Raw genomic sequence first — 27,024 nt, 5'->3', positions numbered from 1 at the left:
TCCTTGTTAAAGTGAGTTTAAACTTCTTGAGTAACACAACAAAGGAGGCAACAACGTTATTTTATTGCAGTAAAGAATATCCGTTGCAGGAGGCTTTTTTCAGGTATACTTATACTGAATTCACATTCTAGAATTATCTTTTTTCAAGTACATTAAATCATAAGGGTGATTCTGCAGTTTCAGTAAATCTACTTAAATACTGAAATAAAAATTTGTATCTGCATCTCTGCCAAAAGCATTTACACCACACTATAATCACCCCAAAGTTATGCTAAAGTAGCAACTACAATTGCAGTTATTTTGTAGCTATGGATCCTACACATAACACATGTATGCATTCAGTGTGAGCTCAGGAATTCTCCTCAGCAGCCTCCGTTAGGGGTCACACAAGCACTCTCCCTGCCCTCAGCTCCCAGGCTCAAGCACAGAAGGGTCAAGGCAACCCACATGGGCCCCACTGCAAATAAAACTGAGCTGCATGAGCAGAGGGCAAATTGCCGGATCGACAAATACAGAACATTTCTAAGCACAATTGTTATATTAAGTAACAGCTTTTTGCTCAAGTATCCATGCGACTCTTGCTTAGCAGCTTGGTCGTGTAGGAGATGGAAGCTAAAAATTCATCTGAAAGATCACAGAGGCAACTCTCACTGCATCTGTTCTCAGCGCTTCCATCAGCACATTGTTTGGTTAGCACATACACGAAGACCACGTAGCCTCTCTCCAACCCCTCACCACAGGGAACTCACCAAAATAAGCTATGAAGACAGTCTGAGACCGAGCTGAATTACTTCCAATATACAGTGGAGTATTTGTTGATATGGTTCTTTGTTATGCCTCAATCTGTAATCCACTTGAGCACTGTCTGCCAAAAACTACTCCTTCTACAACCAAAAGAAACAAAACTATTTAGGCTTTAAGCAAACAGATTCTGCTGCACACAAACCCAGCATTAAAAAAAAAAAATCAGACTAAATCACTGCTTCATCCTGACAGGCAAAAGGCAGGCACTTTGGACTGAAGAAAGAGAGGTTCAAAGACAACTTAAGAAATCTTAAGTGTGATTGCTACTCATCAAAAAATAATGCTGTAACCACAAACATCTTTCTGTACAAGGTCTGATAAATAAACCAGTGAGGCTGTGCCAGAACCAGTGAGATTACCTGGGCATTTAACAGACATATAAGAGAAGTACACAATAGTTAAGCCAAGATCCACAACCAACACTGGGCTTTTCTCCTGCCAAAATACAGGCCTCTCTAGAAGCAGCTGACCTACTCAAGGAATTACTCATTTGAGGGCCAGCAGACTCAGAACACTTCTATTTTATGAACCAGAGGATCTGCCACAAAGAAGATTGGCTAGTTTTTCAATCGCTCCACAGCCATAAAATGTTGCAGATTTACAACTAACCATTCCCACACCTGGACTGCTTTGGACAAGGTGTTTGTCTCCCTGTTCATGTAACACTGACCTAACCCAGCTGTTTCTCAGAACATCTGTTTTCCACGTACAATCAGGTAGAAGGATCATGATGTTTACAAGTGGTTGTTTTCAAAACAGCCCATGTGAAAGTTACTAATCACTGATAGAATGAGTGTCAGGCAATGCAAAAGTGAATATATTTCAGAGACAAATGTCTTCTCACTTTGCTCACCACTGAAAGACCACCTGTCTTACATTTGCTTTTTTTAAAAAAGGCTGATACACCAATGCAATCCTTGTGAGCAGTGTCACATGCACTTAACTGAATGCAGGCAATGATGTCTATTTAGCCCTAGCTGTGAGTGGCTTTGTAAGCTTAACAACAAATAGATTTGCATTTGAAACGTGTCCTGATGGAAATCTTTCACTTCCTGGAACCCCACAAGTGCTGCAGAAAATTATGGACTGAGACAGCCTGATTTAACCTTGTAACACTGACCTACAAGTCTCTACTGAAAACAAATCACAAATTACTCTGTTTTCTGACTAAGGATGTTTCAGACATGTCAATGGATAACTACACCTACAGACTTTGCTACCAAAAGACAGCTCATAAAATTTTGTGAGCTGCTTAACCACAAAGACATGCAATAAGTGAAGTATTTGAGTCTGTAAACCATACCACAGTTTTCCCTGGTTTTGCACTAAGTGAAAATTTGTTCAAAGGAGAGTTATTGCATTATCACCTAGTATCCCCTGAGGAACAGCAAAGTACTGCAAATGGGAAATCTGTCATTGTAGTGATACCAGTATCTGCAACACCAAGAGATTGAAGCATTGCTCTGGCCATTAACTGATACTCAGAACAATCTAGCAAAGTTTGCTATCAAGCTCCCTGTGGGTTTGACAAAAGAACTGGTGAATCTTTCCCCAGTGAATTTTGACAGTACAACTTAATATTGAACTGTTCTGCCTAGAAAATAAGAGGGGGAAGGAAAAGAGAAAAAAGAATTATTGACATCCATCTGCGCATGAGATCAGACTTCTTATGCACTGTTGTTTTAATTTTCAATTGCCATGACTGCTAGAGAGAACTGGAGAGTACTGTAAAGATACTCAACCCTCTTGGAAGGTATCCAATTTATGTGGTTAGCATGGTGTGATGATGTGGAAACAGAAGATAATGTGGCCCACAGATCTTTGGCAGGCTTTAAAATATCATCTTTCATCGTAAAATTACTCTATTTTAAGTGGGTGATTGAAAGGTACTAATAAGGCATTTGGGTTGACTCTACTGCTGTGGAGAGAACTGCTGCATTTCTAGAAGAATTTGAAGAGTTCTGGCTCTTTTAAATAGTTTTTCAAAGTCCTCTATTTAACATTAGCTAGCACAGCAGTTATCAGCACGTTGAGATCTGTCAGGGTAAGGCTAAAAAACAACTTGGATTAACCACCTGTTTTACTTCACCGATACCACTCCTCATACTGGGGCCATAGCAGAGAACAAATGAACAAACTCTTGGTTACAAGACTTGGTTACAAGGTTACCTTAAAGGAACCATAAAAACACCTGCTTTAGAATCTACATGCAGAAATCTGGTTTAAAACTTGTAAAAACAAGAAGCATTTAAAGATCCTCCTCTCCTGAAAGACTATCAAGGAAAATAAAGATCTTGAGCAAAGTATATTCTAACTTGAGTCACTTATCTGCACAGTTATTGCTCAAGACAGCACTGCAAACTTGAAAATCAGCAGGCATTTCCTTCCCTTTCTTTTTTATTAACCTATCTTCAGCTTCTTTCCCATCTCATCCCTATTACATCCAAAATGCATGAATCTGTGTTTTCCAGACTTTTTACCACCACAGGTTCCCTCAAGCCACAACCCCTAAGTGAGGGAATACCATCAGCCTCACACTGCCTCGCCTGAAAGCTCACAAAAGCACTGATACAGGTAGAGGACTGCTATAGGTAAAGGTAAAGCTAGAAAAGCAGATTACTTTTTTGCTACACATTAAAATCTGAGGTATGGAGAGCTGTTGTTCCAATTAAAGCTGCTCAAAGTAAAAAAGCAGCTGCATGCCCTGTTACTGAATGAAGTCAGTTCGGATTAGGACACAAGTTAATGCCCTGCAAATCAGTAGTAAAGACTTGCTTGCTAGACATCATTCAGCAAATAACAATTTCTGCCCTCTCTGCTCTTATCCACAAGGGAAGCCTACAAAACTTATTTGAAAAAATGAGCCTAGGGACAAACTTCAATTCCAAATCACAGCCACTGTAACACTGATGTCTGCAACATCAAAGCACATACAACAGCACATGAGAGAATCATGTCTTAGCCAATGCAAGATGCAACCTGCAATTAAGAGGTCTTTTACTTCTTTGTCCTTGGGACAGAATTCATAATATATTGAAGGCTGATTGTCTGCCCTTAAAGCAAAGAGAATCCCTGATGGCAAAAAACTGATAATGAATTGTGTCCATTAAAGCCATCAAGTCACTGGTCACAACCCCCTTTCTACAGAACATCTTGATGTTTCTGAAAGTTCCACTGATCTGCAATGGATAAGCTGCTTATAAATATTTGGGTTCAAGTTAAATATGCTTTCTGGGACAATCTGAATTCTTTCATTGTATTCCCCTTTGAGGTATCTTACCACAGCCTTCTGCAAATGTTCCCTTAGAAATCTGCCTCTGAACTTTGAGCATCCTAATAAAAAGATGGAGTTCTCCTCAGCAAGAGGAACAGTCTATAAAATCTCACTAAGGGAAGTGGTTAGACCTTATTAGTTTTTATCTATCTTAAGTGGCTCCCAAATGTTCTGACCACTGACAGCATTCAGTGTATTGTCCACACAACGCCTTAATAAAATTTAAGTATTTTCAAATAGAGAGGCAATGACGTTTCAGACATTTTGCTGCTTTCTTGGGGCCCACCAGTGATACAGAAATCTCTTCTGAAGAGAAAATGCCAAACCAGCACACTGCCACACACTAGGCAGCTGTTTCTAGCTGTTCACATAAAACACCACTTGCTGTAGCCACAGTTTATTGGAACAAACCTTCCCAATATAAGACACAATGAGTTCACTCCAACTCTCTGCCCAAGCACTGCAGGACATACAGACAGCTTAAAGTGCCCTTTATGCCCTTGTGAACAGCACAAGGACATAAAGACTCCACACACAGTCCTTCATGGCTACTCTTAATGAAAACTTGCCAAACCTCTCACTACAGGGTGTCAATCACTATCTTGCATTGCTTCTGGGTATAAGAAAGAAAATATTTTGGAAATGAAAAACCAAACGTCTTTCCACTTGAATTAGTTTTCAAAATGCAAATAAGCAACTCCATCAGTCACCTGAACACTAACATGAAAGTTATGACCAACCAGTTCCGAAGTTTTGGAAAGTCTTCTCACAAGTTGTTTTTAACATGCTCACTAGGAAAAGCTTCTAACTGAAATTACAGCCTAAGCTTGCAGAACTGTTGCTTGCTGTCACTGTAAACACAATGTCTTTTTTCTTTAATGTCTGTTTGCAGGACAAGCTATGAATAGTCACTTCCAAAGTCTCACTGAGGGCTCAATTATAGTTTATGCTGTCATCAATTTGGCACAACAATATCTCCCATTCACTGCTATGTGAAGAGTTCACGCCTTCTCTGTCCCCAGGTCTTGAAAGAGATTGCTTACCAGTAAAAGCAGTAGGAAAGATGAAGCTAATCGAAACTGAAGAGATAACAGGCAAGCAGAGAGGTAATGAAAAAGAATGTACTAGCCAAGCAGTTTTGGTGACACTATTCAATCTGCAAAAAAGAAAAAAACGTGGCAAAATAAAACATTTTCCAAGATCCAGTTCAGAGTTCATTGCTGTCTTACTTGTTTCCAAAGTACAAGACAAGAAAATTGTGGTTTTTTCAGCAATGTAATATCTCCTCAAATTATCCTTAAAACAAAACCAGGTCACTTTAGTAGATTTTCTTTCGTGAAGGAAAAAAAACAAAACAAAAAAAAAATAACCCAAGAGGTAGTCTCAAATTTTGAATTTGTGTTTGTGATTTACAAGTCTGAGATGAGGATTACACTGGAAATTCAGATTTCTTCCCTGAAACAGTCTTTTCTAAGTTACAGAAATGATTTCTCTTCTTCCTGCCCTCTCCTCCCCCCACCATCTCTTGAGAACCGCCTAAAGGCAAATATAATTGGAACCTTGCACTCGCTGCAGACATGTCATGAACAAGAACATAATCCAGGGTCATCACCAGGCTAAAGCCAGCGCACCGCACTGCCCTGCGAGGCGATCAGTGTCTGCGTGATAAGCGTGCCTCCAGCCAAGGCAAGCCCAGCAGAGCTGAGACGGGGCAGCTCGCATTGTTCTCCAGGAAAATGTGTCCAGACCGCCTACAAAACATCCCTGATAGCTCTGAAAGCAATTGTACCCGTTCCCCCACTCCCAGTTAAGAGGAAAAACGTAATGTCCTAAGGATTGAGGGGGGAGGGAAGGCTGAAAGCAAGGATCTGCTTACAGACAGAGAGTATCATTAACTATTAATAACAAAAAGGCTGCAATGCAGACAGCTTGAAATCTGGTACAGCTTACTAAATCACAACTGCATTTGAGACCATTATACTACAGTACACCAGTAATAGCTCCACAGCTCCCTTTTAGTGAGAAATTCAGACGTTTATATCAAGACCACACAGCACATGTTTCCAGCAATACTGTACTTCTAATGCTGATAGCTGTTTGAAAATTCAAAAGGAATTCTTCTAGTTAAACATTCCATTTTAAAAGTAGGTCTTTCTAAAACAGAATGTTTTATGCCAAACAATTTACAGATGCTATTTAATAAAGCATAAGATCTGAGTGTGCAATATCACTGGGGAGGGAAATGAAATGCACATCATGCATACCTAACAAAGTTCCTTCACTAGGAAGAAATTATGATTAAGTTTCCTCTGGGAAAAGCCCTGTGAAAGCCAGCCTCTTATGCCAAGACAGTGCAATTTCTTTGCACCTCACTTCAGAGAACTGGCAATCATAAGCAGTTCTTACCATAACTAATAAGCAAGGTAAAGCAGAGATAGTGAGTGCCAGGTGAGGCTGGGGATGGTTTGCTTTGGTGTTTTTTTTTTTACTTTCAGTACACTGGTGGTTTAGGTGGAACCCTCTATTCCCATCTAAACAAATCAATTTAGCTAATCCTACTTTTTTCCCATCCAGGCATTTCAAAGAGTATTGATGTGACCTTTCAGGTGCACTCTTCCTTGGTGAAATACAGAGTAACTGCTGTTTCCAGACTGACAGGAGGACAAAGGGCTAGAGGAAAACAGGGAAGACCATCTGCAGGACAAAAGGTTGGATCCCACTAGTGCTATTGTCAGAGTATAGGATAGGCAATATAGGGTCTCAGAGCTGTGAGATGAGGAAAGAGCAAATTGGGATAAAAATGTCTGTGCTGAAGCAAAGTGAGGACGCTCCAGGAAGGGGAGATGCAGCCATTTTAGTGCTCAAATTCCCCTGTTTTCATCACCATGTCCTTCCTGCAGTTGGTTCACAGCACTGGAGTTGTGCAACCCTGTGCCCCTGCTGTCACCCCACTCAGGCTCCACAGAGCAAGAAGGAGATTAAGAGTAAAGCCCTGGTGCTGGACCTCACCAGTTACATGCTCTCCTTTCTCAACCAAGGTGGGTATCATAGTTTGGAATGTATTGTAGAAAAAGGCTCTATTTGATCACAGCTGGTCCTGGTCTGTCAAGCCTCTCAAAGTGGAAAACGTTGCCCACACAAATTGTTGTTTGTGTAAAGATGGAAAATAACAAGGTAAGTGACCACTAATAGAAGATTTTTTGTGATGCTATTAAATTCACAAATTATTCAGAAATTTACAACATGGTTTCAAAGTAACCCATATAAGAAATATGTTGAAGACACAGAAATAAAACACATGTAGAGAATCCATTATAAGAGCCACACCAAGAAAAGTCAGGATGGACAGCCAGTCAGGTGAGTTCTACGACAAAAACTGCAGCTAGTAAGAGGGTGGTCCACTTTCTAGAAGAGAAGTAGATCAAGAAAGATAATAAATTTGGAGTCACAACCACATCAAAAAGATACTAACAAGTGCTAGCTTGCTTCTTTCTGGTATTTAATTTTTTTGTGGATTTGAATGTAGAAATTCACTCTCAGAATAGAACTAAAAACCATAGGAAAAAATTAAATATTAAAAATTAAATTAAATTATTAAATATATATTAAAAACAAACAAAATCCCAAACAAACTCCCACAAAAAAAAACCTTTCTCAGGCTGAGAAACCAGCACAGCTTACTATCATTTCTTTTTCCAGAAGAAAAACTAGCAACTTCTCCAAGTGCTTAAGATAGTATTGTTTTTTCCCTTACACTTGGAGTTAAGCATGCTGTTAACATTCCCACCGAGTTTGGAACCCAGCAGGAGCCCAAGGCCCAACTTTCAGAGACACAGGAGACCAGAAGACATCAATGATTTATAGCACCTTGCCATAGTGAGAGACAGTGAATACCTACTCCTTCAAAGTAACTCTGAAGAACATCAGAGACCAAAAACAACAAAATCATTTTACCCAACATTTTCTGAGATTGGAGATAAAGTACTGCATCTATCTCAGAGGCTGACATTTTTAGAAGTATGCTAAAAAAAATGGAGGATGCAGAAGAGTGCTGAAAATAGGCAAGAAAACCCATTCAGTCCCATATAATCAAATTATTAACAAAGACAGAAAAACCTGACTCTAACTTGCAAATATTACCAGGAAATATTTCACAGAAAAACACTATGACAAAGTCACAACTAGGGCTCCTTCAAATTTTTTTTTTCTTTTTTTCTTTTTAATCTCTGCCTAAAATAATGAACAAATACTTCTTATCATCATTAAAATGTCTGCACAGCCAGCAGCTCCCAAGTTATTTTACATAGATAGGTACTGAAGTTTCATAGAAACTTCTTTGGTATGTGATTCTCTTCTACTCTGCTGTTTGTGAAGGCAAAGTATATTTGCATAACCCAAACAAATCATCTGCTGGGAAGACAGTGATAATGCTGTCTGTGCTGCCAGGATCTGAGACGTTCTCGCATGACAAAAACCTAATGCTACACCAGACAGCTTTTCATTAGCAGAATGCTAATACATTTATATCCCCAAGTAATTAATTACGCAGACTGGGCAACAGGAAGTTTCACAGCAAACATGTGTTTGAGCTCCAGTTTGGGGAAGACAGTGCCCAGATGAACTGGGGAACTGAGTTTCTTTCTAACAGGCTGCAAATCTCTTCCATCAGTTCTCAGCTATGCTAAGCACAGCTGACTGAAAACCAGGCCAAGCAATACTAGCAATGATCACTGATCATCTGTATCTTTCAAAAAGCTTCAAACTTAAACATACCACATTATTCACTTGAAAATTCAGCTGTTTTGAATTCAAAGCTTGCCTCTGGAAAGCACTGGAGGATTCCAAGATCTCATGGACTTTTCAATCTGTTAAGGCTTCTGCTCAAGAACTAAATGCGAGAATCACAAAAACATTAGACAATTTTGGTGTCAGGTGGCAGAGCAGTGAGAGGGGAATCACAGGACTTGAAATTCACCCTGATGTGCTTCTCAACAGGAAATTCAATAGTATTTTAACAGCAATGATTAACCACTAACCAAGGACAATGGACTCACTACTCGGAACCTTCAAATCAAGCCTAAATGCCCTTTCTGGAAAATATGCTTGCATTAAATGTGCTTTGAAAACCCAGCTAGACAACCTACAATAAAGCTTCATAGCCTCAATTATTCAAGAGATGATTATTAATAGGTTATCTAAATGGATGACTTTCATTGCCAAGAGTCCTGAACACTTGGGCTCAGAATTTTGCTCTGCTATATACTGAACTGACAATAAATAGCCATTTCTAATGTAAGAAACCTAGATTTTCCTTTCTGTGATTAGGTTCATCAATAAACCACAACAGGATTTACCAGCAATTGCCGGGATCTGCAGCTGCCTTGCATCTGGAGTGCAGCAATTCATTTGCCTAAGTAAACTCAAGAGTTTTGGTACTTAACTGGCAGCAGATTTATTAGCCCAGAGTGTCACATTAGCAAAACCAACTCTGGAAGAAAGGTGGGCAAAGACTAGCTAAGAAAACATTAGACACAAGTTGATCAGAGTGATCTGTGAATGCAAACACAAGCAATACCTGAGCATTCAAACCTACAAGTTAGGGCAACCTAGGGTTTGTCAGGATTCTCAGGTTAAACTCTGAGAAGGACTGATGGCGAATAAACACATTATTATTTAGCACAGAAGATCATGAATCAGTTCACAGTTTTGTTTTAGAGGGTTCTCTTTCACACAAAATACTAAGCTGGCTTCTGTCCCAATGCTTAGCAGCTACATTAGTGCCAGACAATGACTTGCCAGCACATCTAATGCCACCACAGTAAACACATTCTGCAACACAGACATCAAAATCCTTGCACCTGCACTTTCCAGAATGTAACATTCCTCATCCAATGCACTATGTGCCTAATGGAAGCTAAAAAGCTGCAGTAATAGTGGAGCCCATTAAAGAGACATTCACAAAAGACAGAAATATCCAGCTGCCAGAGCAAGACATCATTCAGCAAATAACAATTTCTGCCCTCTCTGCTCTTATTCACAAGGGAGCCTAGGGACAAACTTCAATGAACACCAAACACCATAAACTCAGTAAAGTGCCATAAACCCAGTAATTTTACTCCCCTCTTCATGTTCCAAACAAACAACTTTTTTTATTTTTTTTTTCTGGAGAATAAACTTATTTTAGCAGTTCTTTCACTCCCTCCTCCCATCCCCTCAACCCCACTGCTTTTATTTCAAAGACTCAGACGACGAAAAGCACACCTAGCTTTCTACCAACCACCCACAGCAAAACATTTAATGGTTTCTCTACCTCTGAAGCTTGGTGTGCCTATACTCTAATACAGTCCCACAATAATGCCCATCTTTCAAGAGCTCCTATTTTTTCTTAAGACATTTGCTAAATCTAGATGACCTCCCTTCTCTGTAGCCCTTTACTATATATACACATACCATAAGCACAGCATACAAAAGCTGCAGGTTCACCAAGGTTTTACCTTAAAAAAAAGCATATTTTATGCCTCCCATCATAAGGCATAAAAACTTTACCAATTCTCTGAGCCTGGAATTGAAGAAAAGTAAAAACTGGGTTTAGTTACAGAACTAAGTTTTGGTATCACTCATAGTTCAGCAAATCTCCCTCCAGAGACAAGATGCTGTAACAGAACTTATTCATACATGATTTTGCTCTTGGACAAAACCCTGTCACCCATCATAAGTACTGCTCATCACCTACTGGCTCTACCTTGTTTACTGACTGGTACTTAAGATTATTCTTTTTGAAACCTTGATTTCTTATTTTTCTTTAAGCACAATGAAAGTTAGAGAAAAAAGTCTAAAGAATGTCTATTTTAACATCTTGTGGTGATAGTTAAGGCTATGTTGATTTTTTCAGGCACACCCATTTTCAGGACTCCTACATCTCAGTCCAAATGCTTGAATTATTACAACCCACACTTGTGAGTGGGAGCTGAAAATGTGGGGAAAAAAATTTTTAAAAATCTTCTTTTACAACGGCAGTCCTGTAGGCTTAATTAAAAACAAAGAAGCCAAAAAAAGCAAAGAAAAAAACCCCAAAACACAAGGGATAACACAGTCACTGGCTTAAGAGCACTCAAATTCTTTGCCAAGACACAAAATTCTTTCTGTTCCTGCCTATTTTCCCTAGATACCTCCACCTCCTCCTTCCCATTAAACTAAACCAATATGTTCACACAGTTAAGCGTTCCAATAACTTGGTCAATATAAAATATTCATAGTAGTTCCAAATCTATCAAATTAGGATAAATACTCCCTCCCAATTCAAAAAGCATAAGAGTCTCAGAGAACTGCAAGCATACCAATGCTGCTTCTTCCCCTAGCAACTCCCTTAGGTTGTCCTCTTGTGGAAGAATTAAAAACTTAATCCTGAGGGCATTTAATAACAGCACAGTCCAGATTTCACCATGTTTTACCACTTTTACAGGTTGGAAATGTTAAAACAAGGGGGTGTCACAAACCCTACTTAACACTTAAAATTTTGTTAGGCAAAACTGAATGAATACAGATCAGAACATATGGAGCACTTCTTCTGCTTTTCTTGATGCAACCCACAGAAGTGATAAGCTTGGCTTATGACCAATTTGACATCTTGACAAATCAAGTCAGCTCCTCACAGAAAAAGGATCTCAACTGTTACATGTTTGGGCAATCCAGGTTAATTTGATTATTACTCAACTCTTCTGTCACTCACAATTATTAAAACCTCTACAATAAAGTCAAAACCAAGGGGTCTTTGCTACATCTATAACATAAAACACAACTAGCATCACAAGTAATATATGAAAAAGTCTGCTGGCAACTCAAGTTGCCACCAACCTCTGTCATCAAGATGTCAATGACTAAATCATCAAGAAAACATCTAAAGCCTTTAGGATTGAAAAGGTAGCACTCAAACTTTGAGATCAGTATTCACTTAAACTTTCATTAGAAACACCTCATTCCACTTACCACTTAGTTTCCTAGACCACAAATTATATGCACAGAGTTCAAAAGCCAGGAGTTTAATCCATTTTAGAAGCTATTTCCTGAGTTGACACCACAGAAACAAAATAAGTGTGATAGAAATGAAGAATACATTCTCTGTGCTGAGGGGAAATAAATTCAGAATATACTTATAATAGGAGCTGAATCAGACTGCTGAGCACAATCCTATGGTGAGGGTCACAAAACCCATTAAAACTCCCTCAGTGATACTAACACGCAGAGTTTGCACCTCAAGCATACCATGCTTAAGACAGAACTTTCAGTGTTCATCCCAATACTATTTGTTTCTATCATCTCCTTCTAGGTCCTTACCCTTATGTATCTTTAAGTCCTCCCCTAGGTTTGCAATTCAGTTATTACATCATTTTTTCCTTTGGACTTCACAAAACTTTCCTCATACACAGCACCTCACAATGTGTTATGCAATAATCATATAATCGTTCATAATGACAGGATCTGTCTTTTCTACATCATTCCTTTACTTATGTAACTTACTGGGATTTTGGTTTGAAAGACTTCAGACTCAGCTACAAAATGCCAAATCCCACTTCTGATGCATACTTAGAACCTGTCACTGGCTACGTTAAAAAAAAAAAAAAAAAAATTCAAGGGGGAAAAAAAAAGGGAAATTCCATTTCAACCTGCCACCTTGGAATTTTATCCCTGGCTATCCTTCATGTTTGACAGACAACTGAGAAACTCCAGTAGAGCTACTTTGCTATACACCTCAAAAATGTCTCCTACTCTCCGCTGTCAAAAGATTTCCCAAAGGTTGGGCTGCAGGACACGAACAATACATCATTATAACCTCATTTCAGCTCCTTGTCATCTGGATTTCAGAAACTCCGTAGCAGTGACAATTTTAGCTCTGCGTTTGCACAGCACCTACCACAGTGAGGTCTTGGTCAAAGAGTGTCCTACAAAGTAAACAGAGTTGCATGGATACAGAAACCATAATCTCAGCAATTCCAAAACAGACCTGGCCAAAGTTTATCATGCAATACACACTCTGTTTACCCTGGAATATCTCAGTCTTACCTTCAGACAAACAAAATCACATATGGACGAGTCCATTTTTGAAGTTAACTACCCCCAACCCGTCAGATCATCTTCAAAAAAATATACCACTACTCAATCAATTTATTGCCCACAGAAGCAAAGAGCCAGCAGACCTGTGTAACCATCTACCATTACCATAAGGAGCATTTATATCTTTTATTTTTAAATGAGACATCAGTAGTTTCAGTAGGTTTGATCTTCACAATAAAATAAAAGTTATAGAACTGTATCTTATTTCCTGAGGAAAAGGAGGCTTACTGGAGTCTTCCAACTGTGAGGCCAGGACTAGATGATTATGCGAATCCTGAAGTACTCTAACCATAAAAAAATGCAATAAAGAGATTTGGTCTAAGGAGAAATTAAAATATAGCTCACACAGGGTAGGTAGGGTACAAGAAACACTAAACAGGACTTGGTGCTTTGATGCGAAACAGACTTGGGGCTTTGGTGCTAAACAGGATTGAGTGCTTTGCACAGGATGAGAGAAGATTAAAAGCAGTGTCAATTTTCACTCATATTCAGAAAGATCTCAGTCTAATATGCTATTTTAAGACACCTTCTCCCTGCATAACACTTTCCATTGCCAGTTTTCTCATGCTGGCTACCTTGGTTTGATATTTCTAAAATTAGAAGGTAAGAAAAAACATAGAACACAGCAAGATGCATGGGGATATTATTTAACAGCACGCATTTCAAAGCACATCAACAATGCCTTCTAGCTGCAATGACTGTGACAATAAGCTTTCTATGAAATTGTTTAAAGATTTCTTTGCAAATTACTTTTAAACATTGCAACCTGTAGAAAAATTTTAATTGTATTCTTTTCCCCAGGAGTGTATTTCCCATAAGGCACATACACTTGAAGTTAAAGACCTCAAACCAGCGCCACAGGCTAACCACCCTTCAAAGTGTTAACCTGTTTGGCATGACTGCTAAAACAGGACTTCATTTTCTTCCAGATACCCCACCCCTCAGCTCTCCTCTCCCAATCAACAATGCCAATAAAACACAGCAGAGGAAAGGCCTGCACAGTCCATGGCACAAGTACTACAGCAGCATTTTTCAACTTCTGTTGCAAAGCAGAATATCAATTTTCTTATTAAATATCTCTAGTTTTTATCCCATAAATGCCAATACTAGTAGGCAATGTATCGTTACCACACAAATTTATTACTTTCTACTATTGTTTCTAGGTGTGCATGTGTATATATACACACACATATAATTTTCTAAGCATGTTTTCCAGTCAAGATTTCCTTATTAACTTTCAGCTACTGACAAATTTCAGAGGATCTGGATGTCTCTGCCCACAAATGAATTTCTTATGAGGCTTGCAAAACAAATGACTTGCAAATCCGTACACTGTACTGATGGTGAGCTGGCTGCTTGCCTAATAGGCAGGCCTGCAGTTCCAAACCTCATGCTGCCACTGCCCAGCTGACAGGCCCAATAAAGAAAGGTATGGAATACTGATGTGGTGAAAAAAACACCTGGTATTAATTAAAAGTAGCTTTGAGCAAAACACATATTTAAGTTAGACATCACTGTCTTCTAAGGCCCAAAGGGAAAAAAAACACCAACTTCCCCACACTAAAGAAAAAGGTTAATTCTGTAGCCTCACTGGTTCAGACATTAAGATTGATATTCCACTTGAATAGCCTGAAGGTGGATAAAGCTGAAGAAAGAGTTTGCACTTTACCAGACATCTGATAAACTAATCCCCTTCAAGGCTACCCATCTGTTTGAGTTCTCATAACCAAAAGAATTCAACAGCAGCTTTATTTAAAATCTGAGACTAAAAAAGTCAGCTGAAAGGGAAGCCAATCAAGCAGCACATATTCAGAGAAAATGTGTGTGCATTAGCACAGACACACTCAAAACCACTTTTCTGTATGCCACAACTAGTCCAAACCTACCACAGTATCAGGCACCATGTCCCTCCACCGCAATGTGTTTTAAGGAAGCAGTTTCCACGACCTAACTTTCCAGAAACTTTCCTAACTCCCAGAATTATGCTGCTGTGTCATTATCCATGGTACTCAGACCACCAGACTATAGTTCTCTATCCCAGAAACCCTGCAATTCTAAGTGAGGTTTGAGCTCAGGCTCTGTCCTATACATGCAGCCCCAAAAGAGAAGCACATGCCTGCTATGTTATGAGTGAGTCTCCCTTTGCAGCCAAGAGCTGACAAATAACAAGCAGATACAGCTAAGTCCTGGAAAGAGAAGTAAACAAAGCAATTAAGAACAGCCACAAAATCCCCCTCAGTTCTACAACTGACATAAGAAATACCAAACTGACAGCTTTAGGAACAAGAACTGCACATGGCCCAAGCTGTAATTAATTACACAGCAATACCAGCCTCACATCTCTGCTCTGACCTGAAGTAATCAATGCTTTTGAGATCTCCTTGTTTCCTGAGCTTAAGAAACCACCAGGTTTGAGTAAAGCTGTCAATTCAGGCACTGAACTTCAACACTTAGACTTTCCTTGTTTACAAATTTCTTAATATTTCTTTGTGCTAGAGAATGGACCCAGAGCAGCTAGAAGCCTCCCAGGAAAGGATGCTGCCTTTTATGCAGACAGGAGGAGTCTTCCTATTGTCAATTTACATCAAACTACATATGGGTTTCTGCATTCAAACCGTCAGAGTCCTCTCTTCATTCCTTGCCTCCTCTGTTGACTGACCCATACCTTCTAGTTTGTGTATGTGTCGCAGCACACACCACAGCTGAGACAGCCACAAAACACAGACTGTCACCATACAATTTCAGAAAGCTTCAACCCATACACAGTAACACCCCACCACATCAGAAAGCTTCAGCTGTCTGCTCATCTTGCTCTTTAGCCCAGCCTTTTACAGCCTCATTGTTGATGCACTGCACCTGTGTGCCCTCTGTTCCCTTTGGTGGTTGGTCAGCACACCTCAGCACTCCATGGCTCATTACCCTCAGTGCTGCTCACCTGCTTCTCACAGCTGTGCCCCATTGGGGATGAGGCTCAGCCCAGCCCCACTCCAATTACCACAAACTCTGTGCCTACATGTATGTGTCTGCCTGGTCTTTTCATAGGGAGTCCTGATTAAAGAGCTCAAGAACTGATAAAAAAGTTATCAGGGAAAAAGATTTTAAAAAAGGAAGAAAAAAAGAAAAGCTCTTTTCCATTCTTTCCCGCCTTCAAACACTAGCTAACTCAATCCTAAGACTCCTGAGAGCCATTCTGCATGTCCTTATATTGTCCTCTTCTTAACTGAAGACATACTTCCTAAAGTGCAGACCAAGACCAAAACCAGACTTCTGTAAAAAAGGAAGGAAAAACATAGACATAGAACTAATTGGTTATGTCAGCTAAAGCCTTAAACTCTTACAAATGCACCAGTAAGCATTCCTGGAACACAGGTTCCAGATACCTGGAAATGGGCAGTTACCATAATACAAAACACATCTTAGAACAGAACCTAACAGGATATTGAATGCAGTCCTTTTACTTCAGCCAACAAACCTAAGAACCCTCTGGAGATACAAACTTCCTCCATTTAAGAGGAACCAACTGAAGAGCCCTATTAAGTTCTACCATTACTCTAGCAGAAGAGTAATATATGGGCAAACTTAACACTTGTATCCTGTGTATCACATTTGAAACTAAGCCACTGAGCAGCAATCAATTTTGCCATGTTATTGAAACATGAGCAAAACACATCTCACTTTACCTGAAAAGGCAATATTACAGGACTCAAAAAAAAAACCACAAAACCAAAACTAATTAAGCAGTATCAGCAAGCCATTTTTCTAAACATCAACAGAAAATCAAATATTTTAACTTTAAATACAAAAATCTTTACAATCATTTACTAAATTACTACATTCAGTTTTAAAAGAAACCATCTGATGGAATCATAAAGTTAGTCAATGAATAATTTATTAAACAAGATTTTTCATTTTCTATAGTCTTAGGCCTGACTCACTAAATTGAAATCTTGTAAAAAGCAATCAGTAACAAAAGAAATGGATTTATTTAGACTGCATACTTTTAAAGGAAAAAATACTACAAAGTAACAAAGCACTTGAAACATTTTCTATTTATAATAACAAATTGAACTTTCTTTAAAATGAGTCAAAATGTATTATCTCTTCTAAAAGATCACACAGAAGGAGGCAAGCACCCTGTTACACAGAAAAGCTACCTATTTAATTGAGAAGTGATCATGACATTATCCAAAAATATTCACATATCACATTCTGACCTACATAAAAAAATTTAAAATATGGCAATATATAGGAGGTTCAGGTGTATTTAGGACAGCACACCTGAATTAACAGTTAGCAAGCCAGAAATATTTCATTATCTCCTCCACATTCTTTTTTAAACCTTACTCACTGCTTAACTATTAAATAGATTACCACCAAGGTCTGACCAACAGCTGGGTATACTAAATATAAATGTACCTGCAATAGACAATTTTGTTACCAAAACTGAACAGAAAAATCAACTACATACTTCAGTGAAGAAATAAATAATACTTTTTTAAAATTTAAAACTCATTTATAATATTACCTCATTTTCCCCCCCAAAAAAAAAATTTAACTTGACAGTATTAAATTAAATCTGTTCAGAACAACCTGCAGAAAGGGAATCATGTGAAGATACACATCTTGGTGGAGAGCCATTTAAGATAAGCAAACAAACTGCACTCTTTGCAATAATCTAGTTCAAAGAGACATTTATTTGGAAAGAGTTGGTAGGGACTGACAGAAGAGATACCTCCTTTTCTCTTGGGTTAAGAAACAGTGAAGGAAAATTGCCACATTTAAAAGCTCCAGGAGACAAATATGAAGTCACAGAGCAGAGCTAATAAAATCCTGAGTGCCATGCAAAAATAATGAAAAAATCATGAATGGCAAACAAGGGGTGACTGTGGACTTGTACCTCACAATGCAGGGACCAAAGCATGTTTGAAACAACAGAAGGGAATCCTGAGTATGATGCACAGGTAAAGCCTAACCCTTCTTTGTCACGCAGTTTTGAGAATTTCACAGAGATTCAAAAAGATTTCCCACTAATTCATTTATGAGAAACCCAGGAAGGGCTACAAACCTCAAAGACCTCTGCTGGAAGAAGTCCCTGAGCTCCAAATCCCTGTAACAAAACACTGAGGAAGTGCAGCCATAGGGCAGAATTGCAGAGGTGTGACAGCAAATCATCACAACAGCTCTGAAGGCCACAGTACCTCATTCCCTTCAGTCTTCAACTATATCAGCTTTTGTACTTTTGACTAAAATGTTGGCAACTAGACCACTGCTAGTTCCTAACTCTAAATCTCACCAAGAGTCTCCAGCCTAAAACTCATTAACCTGCCCTCTAAAAGTTGCTTGCACCATGTCTTGATTGGATCCTCTTGCTCCCATCTTTGATGAAGACCAAGGCTGAAAACTTGAAGACTTCAATTTACGTTGTAGGAAGAATTAGGGTACAAGAAAAAGAACAGATTAATGAGAAACTCCAGCCTAAGACTTCAATATCATTTTCTGGTTTTCCTTCCCCAGAATTTTCTATACTGGCTGAACAGTTTAGATCACGTATTTTCTGTCATTACCCCAACAGGTTTCTTTGTGTGCTCGACTTTGGCTTTTGGGCTGCTTTGTTTGTTTTTGAAAGGTACTAAATTTACATTCCATGTTTCAGGAAAAAAGAGAAGCCAAGAAAAACAAAAAAATAAGGAAATCAGCTGGAGGAATGTTTCAAAATGAACTGTCCTTGCCAACACTCCTCCAAAATACAGCTTTTCCAGTCCCTCCTCACTAGACATGCAGAAGTGAAGAGATTTCACTTGGACCACCTGGCAATGACTCAGCAAGTGCTCTCTTTTCCACAGAGCAATCAAAATTCAGATTTTAAACCATCATTTGATTGAAGAGCCCTGGTGTCTTAGCCAAAAACTAAAACCATGGTGAGCCAACCCAAATAATAAGTGAGCAGTGTCTACTTGAGTTACCTGCAGTGAAGCCTCGCTGCAATCATTTCAACATCTGCATCAGCTGTAGTGCTAACACTCAGAAAGATCTTCCTTGATGCAGAAGTATTATAGGCAACACTTTACTGAGTCATCAGAGGTTTATGCATTTTAACATGGATCTAGATGCCTAGGTTTCCCTGAGAGCATTTAGTTTCACATCTATTCTTCCAAAACGTGCGTTTGTAAGTTTTGCATCAGCTGACATCAAATGATCATGTCATGCGCTATTGTGAACATTTATTTCTTTATTCAGCTGAAAGAAGAAATTACTCATACTATGTGAATAGTTATCATTAATACAACTGAACACATCTACTAGTTACTGCATACAACCCTCAAAGGTATTTAAGTCAGTTTTGAACTTCATTCAGGCCATGGTCCAGAGACATTTCTCCTGGACACAATTCCACCTTAGGTAGCTGCTCCTACCCTCGGACCGACCCCATACCACCTCATCCAACCTCAGTACAACTGCTTGAAGTGCCACATGGTGATGGATCAGGAAACTGTTCAGGGTTGAAAAAAAAATTAAGCCAGCAGTGCCACCAAGAGAAATGTCTGTGGAACCACAGTCTTCAAAACTTCTAAAAACATTGCCACTGGAGGATCAAGCTAGACATTTTTAATGCTCATCCTGCATGTTCTGTGCCCCTGAAGCTCCAAACAGGGTACATGAATTAGCTCAAAGCCCGTTGCTGTATGTACATGAAACTAACTTCCTCAGGAGCAAATCAAGTCGCTTCATTCCTTAATTCTGAAACACTGCAACAGCTGTTTTAAGTAAAATAATGTTTTAAAGAAAATTACTAGAAAGCAAAACACAGCAAAATCCTTGATGCACATCTGGATCCCCTGTTCTCATTCTGTCTTATAACATTGAAAATTAGTGGTGCACAGGTATAACATCAACTAACAATAGTAACTTTCTGGAGGAATCAATATAATGAAGCAATACAGCATGAGTACACAGAAGAGTAGGTCTACAAGCAGAGTAGGTGCCAGTCCCTGCCTAGCAGGGTGAGGAGGGAAACCCTCCCTGAAGCAACATGGGATGTCAAAGCCCAGAGCACAGCAGCGGGTAGTAACAGCACATCACGGAGGTGTCTCCTCGCTGCCAACTTCAGCTGAACTTCTCTGATGATCTGCGCTTACTTTTTTTCAGCAAAAGCAGCAGCAGTTTACCAAGTCCAACTGAATGGGAAAGTCAAGCCTAATCCCAGTAAAGTTTCAACATCCCTGATGGAACTAAGCATCTCTACAGTTCACTGATAGTAGGATTAGAAGAAGGCTGAGCTGATTTTTGGCCAAATTTCACAAGGATCACTTTTATAATTCATTCTACTTGATATTAAATAACAGTTCTGCTGTTCTCAAGCAGGTTCAGAGATCCTGGAAGGTGCACAAGAAGAATGGCTTCTTATAAAATAGTTGCTCATTTTTTACAACTCTTTATGATGGCTAGGCCATGCTTTCAGACAGCTCTGAAGATTCACACAAAGTTCCAGAAGAGGAAAAATCTGAGGTAACGCAAATGTGGAATAATACAGTATTTATATGCAAAACATATAAAAGGTAAAAGCAATTTTTTTTACTAAGAAAATATCTGATCTCTTCCTAAGAGCCTCCTGAAAGTTTTACCAACAGGATAAAGCCTTTCTTTTTCCATACTTCGTTCACTGTTGCTTACTTTGCACCTAGGCAACAAATTAAATTGTTTGTCCCTAGCTCAGGACACCAAAACTCTCTTTGCAGTCTTGACATTCAAACAAACTTTACTCAAAATCCACCAGTGCAGGTACATTTACTTATTGATCGACAACATACTCAGGTTTCTTTTAGAAAGAGAAGCGAAGAGGGAAGGGCAGAGTACAAAGCACTGAATCCTTGCAGTCAATTTCATAGGACTACTCCTCTGTTTGATCTTTTTGTCAAATTACTATGAAAGAGAAACTCCTTCCTGAACTATCTCTGGAATACAGATGAGGCGACATTCACAGACACAGGATGACAAGCTCAACCTTACTAGAAACTCAAAAGGAAATAGGAAGTTTTCTTTACAGCTTAGCCAAGAAAAGACTGCCCAGCTGACACACACCAAACTTACAAGACTCTTGTTGGCATCAACACTGATACAGAATAGCAGAAACAACTGAAAATGGCCTAAATCCCTGTCGCACTTTGAGCTTCTCCCACTCCTTTCAAACCAGATTCAAAACACATCCTACAACAACATTCCTTCATTCAGAGGCGGCAGTGATGTGATAAACTCTGGCATGTCTTTAGTGTCATTTCCAATAGCTGAAGGAAATAACGTGACAGGATCCTCACTAACAACTTACTCTTCATCTTTAACCCAGATGCTAGTACAGAAACATACAGAATTTTTAAATTCCATTAACCACCATCAAGCTGTACGCAATGAGTGTGACACATATTTATTTCTTTACTTTCTACAATAATTTCACTGAAGATTTTTCTGTGTCTTCCAGTTTACGTCAAGGCTAACAAGTCAAAGCTGCAGAGCACAAGCTGCAGAGCACGTACTTCAATAGTAAGGAATGAAAAAAGAAATGTCATTTTCAACAGACCACTTCAAATGTGTTCAAAAAATTAACACATGCACTTTCTCCTTATACTATCTTAGCAAAAGGAGAACAGAGGACAACATGCAACACACTGCACTAAAAATCAGTATATGGCAGAAACCAAGTGTAACCTGCAGAAGTGTGATTGTGTGCCTCTATGACAAAGACAGATCTCATTCAGAAACCTGGGGAACGCAGAAGCAGGAAGATGAAAACAATTACAGTTTGTAAAAAGACTAGGTAAGAGCAGCTCCACACACAGTGAAGGCAAATTCAACGTCATCATTTAGTGAGAAACTAATCAGGGTATGGAGTACATGTCCAAAATATATTTTATTTTCCAATTACTCTAAATTATTTTAAATTATTTTCCTATTAACTGTAACACAGTAGTGGTAAATTTTCATTACATTTTGCAAACTTCCATTTTACTTTTAAGCGGAGGCAAATTCAGTAAAACAGATACACAATCTGCTGATATTCCCTTCAAGTGGTTTTATCAGACTTATTGAATTTTTAACAATTGCCTGTTTGTAAATTACCAAATATGAGATACCAAAAAACTACAATTCACCAAAAGTATTAGTGTATTCTTTACACCATTGTATCTTACTGACTTCATTGTAAATGAAAATCACACAGCTGCTTCAAACTATCATTAATATTTAGGCTTTTATGAAGAGTACCTGATATGGTGATTTATTGCCACAATATATTCCCCTATGCACAATTATTAGATGTTAGTCTGCCTATCATAATGCATTAAAGACTACCAACTCAATTTTTATGCTGTCTTCCAAACCATGTGCATCATGGCAGAAAAATTCAGGCATCAATAAACACGAACTTACAAATTACTGAGATTTCAGAGTTTTAAAATTAATGAGAGATTTCTTTATTAAGAGTTGCACAGTGTATGTTTAAAAGTTTACTTCTATTTTCTCTTTCATCACTACATCAAAGCTTTGCAACCTATGGCCCAGAAAGGAATTCTTATGGGACAGTAAAGACCAGGGAGATCATATGGCATTGACTCCACCTCTTTCCTCCTGGCCATTTCTTTATTTGCCCAGAGTTATCACTGTAATCAGAGCAGCACACAAGCTTTTCCAGGCAGTTAGAAGGAAGGAAAAACAGAGCTCCCAGTTTCCTCTAGCAACACTTGGTGTGAAGCTGAAAAATAGTTATGAGTTCTCTCAATGGCTATGAAACACACACACAGATACACACACAAACACATATATCAAACTTCTGTCCTTGCTTTGATTTTTAAACAAATGCTTTGCATGCAACAACAATGTCCAAGAAAGAAAGATCAACAGGTCTAACTTATAAAACTCAGACCATGAAAACCAGCAAGAAAACTCCTGGATTAGATTCTCTACATTGCACACATTATACCTGTATGGCAGGTGTTTACAACAGCTCTAAACATTACAGGATGTCTAAGAAAGAGGCACAGCTTCCAAATCCTGGCATGGAGGGTCTCATGTAATGGCAAGAGCATTCATATTCCAGGAGACCAACAGCCCTCACACCCAGTGCCAGCTGTTCTCACCATATTCCCCACTAGTGGTGAATTAATAGGAAAACTGAGGAAGGCAAAATTTTTAGAAAGCAGTGGGAGAAAAGATACTTGACAGTGTTCTCTCTCTTGATAGAGAAATACATTATAAAAAAGACCTTACATATCAGCTATGTTGCAGTCATGAAAAGTATAAGGAAAGAGTTATTTAATATACTTTTTACTTTATTTAGTACGCTAATGGAGTAGGGGAGACCCAGCAAGAGGAAAATACTAGACAATTGAGTTCTTTCCTATGTTTTCCTACCAGGACAATAATTTCAACTATGAAATAATAATTTATTATAAAAATACAATCATGAAACAAATTTAGCAGCATACGAAAGCTGGCCTCTTGATTTCCCTGCTCAAAGGTGGAGAGCAGCTAGTCCAGACTTCGGGTCTGGAGTTCCTGATTTAATGAGTAGTTCTGTTTACAGCAGAACTAATGAAGCTCAGTTTCCTATGGATTTGCTCCTATAAGCCCTGTGGCCACTTAACATTAATTACATCAGTTGCCTCTAAACTTGCCCATGTCTCCTTGAGCTCCTGCACCCCATAAAAGTCCCCATTTGTCCATATATTCCCACAAGCACACACTGAGGCTTGCTCTCACACCTTCATTAACGCTCAGCTCTTTGTCATGCCCTTAAACCCACCTTCTCATTCCATCAGTTCCATCACCTGTCTCTGAATGGTGCTAAGACAGACAGCATATGCTGCAGCTGCTTTGAGGCTGGGTGCACGCTGGCTGGCCAGCTGGAGATCGTCTCTTCACTTCCAGGAGAACACCAAATGCCATGACCTCCTTGCTTTTATGGTTTTTTGGGGAGACGGTTCTCAGATGTCAGCTTTCACAGACTAGGGGAAGGCACTCTTTCTCAAACATCTCCCTGTTCTTAAAGTGGTTGGAATTGGCTGGGGGGTTCACACTCACTCAGGAAGAAAAGACACAAAGTCAATGCAAATGGCACTTCCTTCCAAAGCCAGGATTAGGGGGTAACTCAGTTCCAGCCAGTTGCAATTCACATTGAAAACGCCCACTGCTGCCCTCCTCCTGTCTTGTGGTTCAGGGTAGCTTCTGCATTTCTCATCCATCCACCCCACTCTGGAGGGACCAGGAAAACACGAAATTGACAAAAAGTCTGTTTCAACATTTTTATACTGCACCCTGTGGGCAGCAATGAAACTGTCAACAAGAATTACTGCTTCACTCGAGAGACGGGGAGCAGAAGGGTCTGGAGCTATTTACAGGGATGGCCACCTCAAAACAAAAGCCATGGAAGAATAAGAGCAGTAGTTACTCCAGCTAGGATAGCACACATAGAACAGGGCTAACAGAAAAACATCCCTGTCCTTTGCTGGGGGCAGGGGAAGAGGATCATCACATTAGCAAATAGTGACTAACAAGAAGTTAATGTTCATTATAAATGCAGAAAGAGAGTCCAACCTGCAGAAACTACCTGTTGCTTAAAGAAACCTTATCATTTTTTCCTCTATCCACTTCTTTGTGCTTTGGGGCCAGAGAACACATAACACAAATCCCAAATGCTGCCCTTTAAAGAGGGCAATGGTGTTAAGTAAGTAGTTAAGTACTACTGCATGTCTCTTTAGACCTAGAAATTATTTTCAAGACCTTCCCAGGCTTGCAGCACTCACAGGTGGCTAGGAGTTTATCTACCTAGCATAATGCAGTGCTGTGCAGCTATCTTGAACACCAGAAAGAATATGGCCACGTTAGCACTGCACTGCACCCAGGCTGAAATGCTGGAGCATCCATCCTGCTTCTCAGGTAGATGGGATCTATGCAAATGGTGCCTCACTACAACACATAAGCATACCCTTAGTCATCCTGCCTCAAAAACCAGCTGTAACGCGACAGTTCTTCCTTAAATTACCAAGAATTGTAACGAAAGAGCATCTGAAGAGAAAAACAGACACCAAAGTCAAGAAGAGGAACAAGTTTTTACAATCGGCAGCATGCATTTAACAAAACAGACACAGCCCCTGAAATGCCTTTCTCTCTTTATGTCAGCTCTGCCCCTAGAGTTTACAAATTATGGCTCTGACTTGTAAATGTTAGTAAATACCTCCTTAAACCTTACTCAGTGTTTCCATAACTGTATATAGATTCTAGAGACTACCCTGCAAGAATAACATCCAAAATAGGTTCTAAAAATAAAGTGTTCTAGACGATTCTCAGATATAGCCAAAGGCTGAAAACACAAACCATTTCATAAAGAAGGGCATGAACTTGAATTATGAGCTCGAATTCACGGGCTCCTTGAATTATAGCTGGAGAATGGGAAAAAATCCAGAACAGCATGCCAAAAAAAAAAAAAAAAAAAAAAAAAAAAAAAAAAAACAACCAAACAAAACAACCAAGAAAACTAACCCAGAATATAGCAAAAAAGAAAAAGTAGCATCTCAAGTCCACTTTCTGTTTTTGAAACAAAGCTTGAAGTCTGGAACGAACAACAACAAGAGTTCTTAATTCTGTGATTCACACTTCCCGAACTAAGCAATCGATAATCTCTAATGCCAGGCAATTGTTTGGCTGATGAGTTTGTAAAAAAGGCAACATTCCACCCCGATCAGTGTCGGGCTGTGAACGCCTCCCCCTTGCCAGCAGCAATATGGATTGCCCAGCGCAGTCCGGTGATTCCTTTTTTCAGCCTACGTAATGCCCATTTACATAGTCGTGATATTTTTAAATGTGCTTCCAGAAGCGCTAAATGACACAAAAACATGGCAGGAGACAAGCACGGAGGTAACACAGCACTCCTGTGACTGCGGAATTCACGAACAATATAACGACGAAGTCCGGGGAGCACAATAAAACTCCATTTTACAGATTATGCATTCAGAACACCAACCCAAGGAAATCCTGGCCGTGTTTCCCCCCCACAGCGAGAGTGTGTCTGAGCACAACAGAGCACATATCCTGGCTCCTTCGCTAACCTACACGCACATTCCTACACCCCTTAGGAAAACACTGACAGCGGGCATGAAAGGAAGGGAAACAATGACATTCTTTTAATAACAACGTTCACCAGCGCGATGGACGCGGCCGGACAGTGCTACGCGGCGGCAGTTCCTGCATTCCCCTGGATCAGCCGCATTCTCCCCTGCTGCTCCCGGGCAGCCCGATTGTCCCCCGGTGGCCAGGCCGGCCACCGGCCCTCTCCCACCGCGGCGGCACGGCCGGGGCACGGAGCGGCGGCGCACGCCGCGCGGAGCCGCACCTGGCGCCAGCCGTGACCCTCGGCTCCACGTCACTGTGCCCGGCCGGGCGCGGGGCCGTGTCACGCCGGGCCCGCCGCCCCCCGCCGCAGCCCCCGGCCCGGCCCGAGCCGCGGCTCTTACCGCCAGGTCGGGGCTGTGCGAGTCCCGCTGGGACACGGCGCGGATGACCCCAGCCCGCCAGCGCCCGCTCTCCGGCGGTTCCTCGCCGCCGAGGCACAGGAACCGCTTCCCCACCAGCTCCGGCCGCGTCTCCACCGCCATGGCCGCCGCCGCGCAGGCACCGCACCAGCCGCCGAGCCCGCTGCTCTAGGGGCCGCGCATGGCGGGCGTGGGGCGGGGACGGGCGCGGGGCTCTCGGGCTCACAGCGGCGGGAGGGTCGGAGCCCCTCGGCCGCGCCGCCGCCGCCACAGCCCGACACAAACACCGAGCGAGGGGCGGGGGCGGGCCGGGGGTGC

The 27,024-nt window shown here is 40.2% G+C and overlaps 1 protein-coding gene across 3 annotated transcripts in view; it reads right to left on the bottom strand.

The window, feature by feature from the left end:
• The window catches only part of JMJD1C (jumonji domain containing 1C), a 159,901-nt gene extending 132,877 nt beyond the window's left edge, over window positions 1-27,024 (bottom strand). The window contains exon 1 of one of the 3 annotated variants that reach the window (XM_041473264.1): window positions 26,689-27,024. In XM_041473264.1, the coding sequence (XP_041329198.1) occupies window positions 26,689-26,829 (141 nt within the window). In that variant the 5' untranslated portion in view covers window positions 26,830-27,024. The remainder of the gene's footprint in view (window positions 1-26,688) is intronic. The other 2 variants (XM_041473189.1, XM_041473225.1) reach the window with 2 other exon arrangements.

Source organism: Pyrgilauda ruficollis, unplaced genomic scaffold (genome assembly GCF_017590135.1).
Source record: "Pyrgilauda ruficollis isolate IOZ18807 unplaced genomic scaffold, ASM1759013v1 scaffold11, whole genome shotgun sequence".
NCBI lineage: Eukaryota > Metazoa > Chordata > Aves > Passeriformes > Passeridae > Pyrgilauda > Pyrgilauda ruficollis.
Note: the sequence above shows the minus strand (reverse complement) of the source record. Positions and strands in the feature narration are given on the sequence as shown.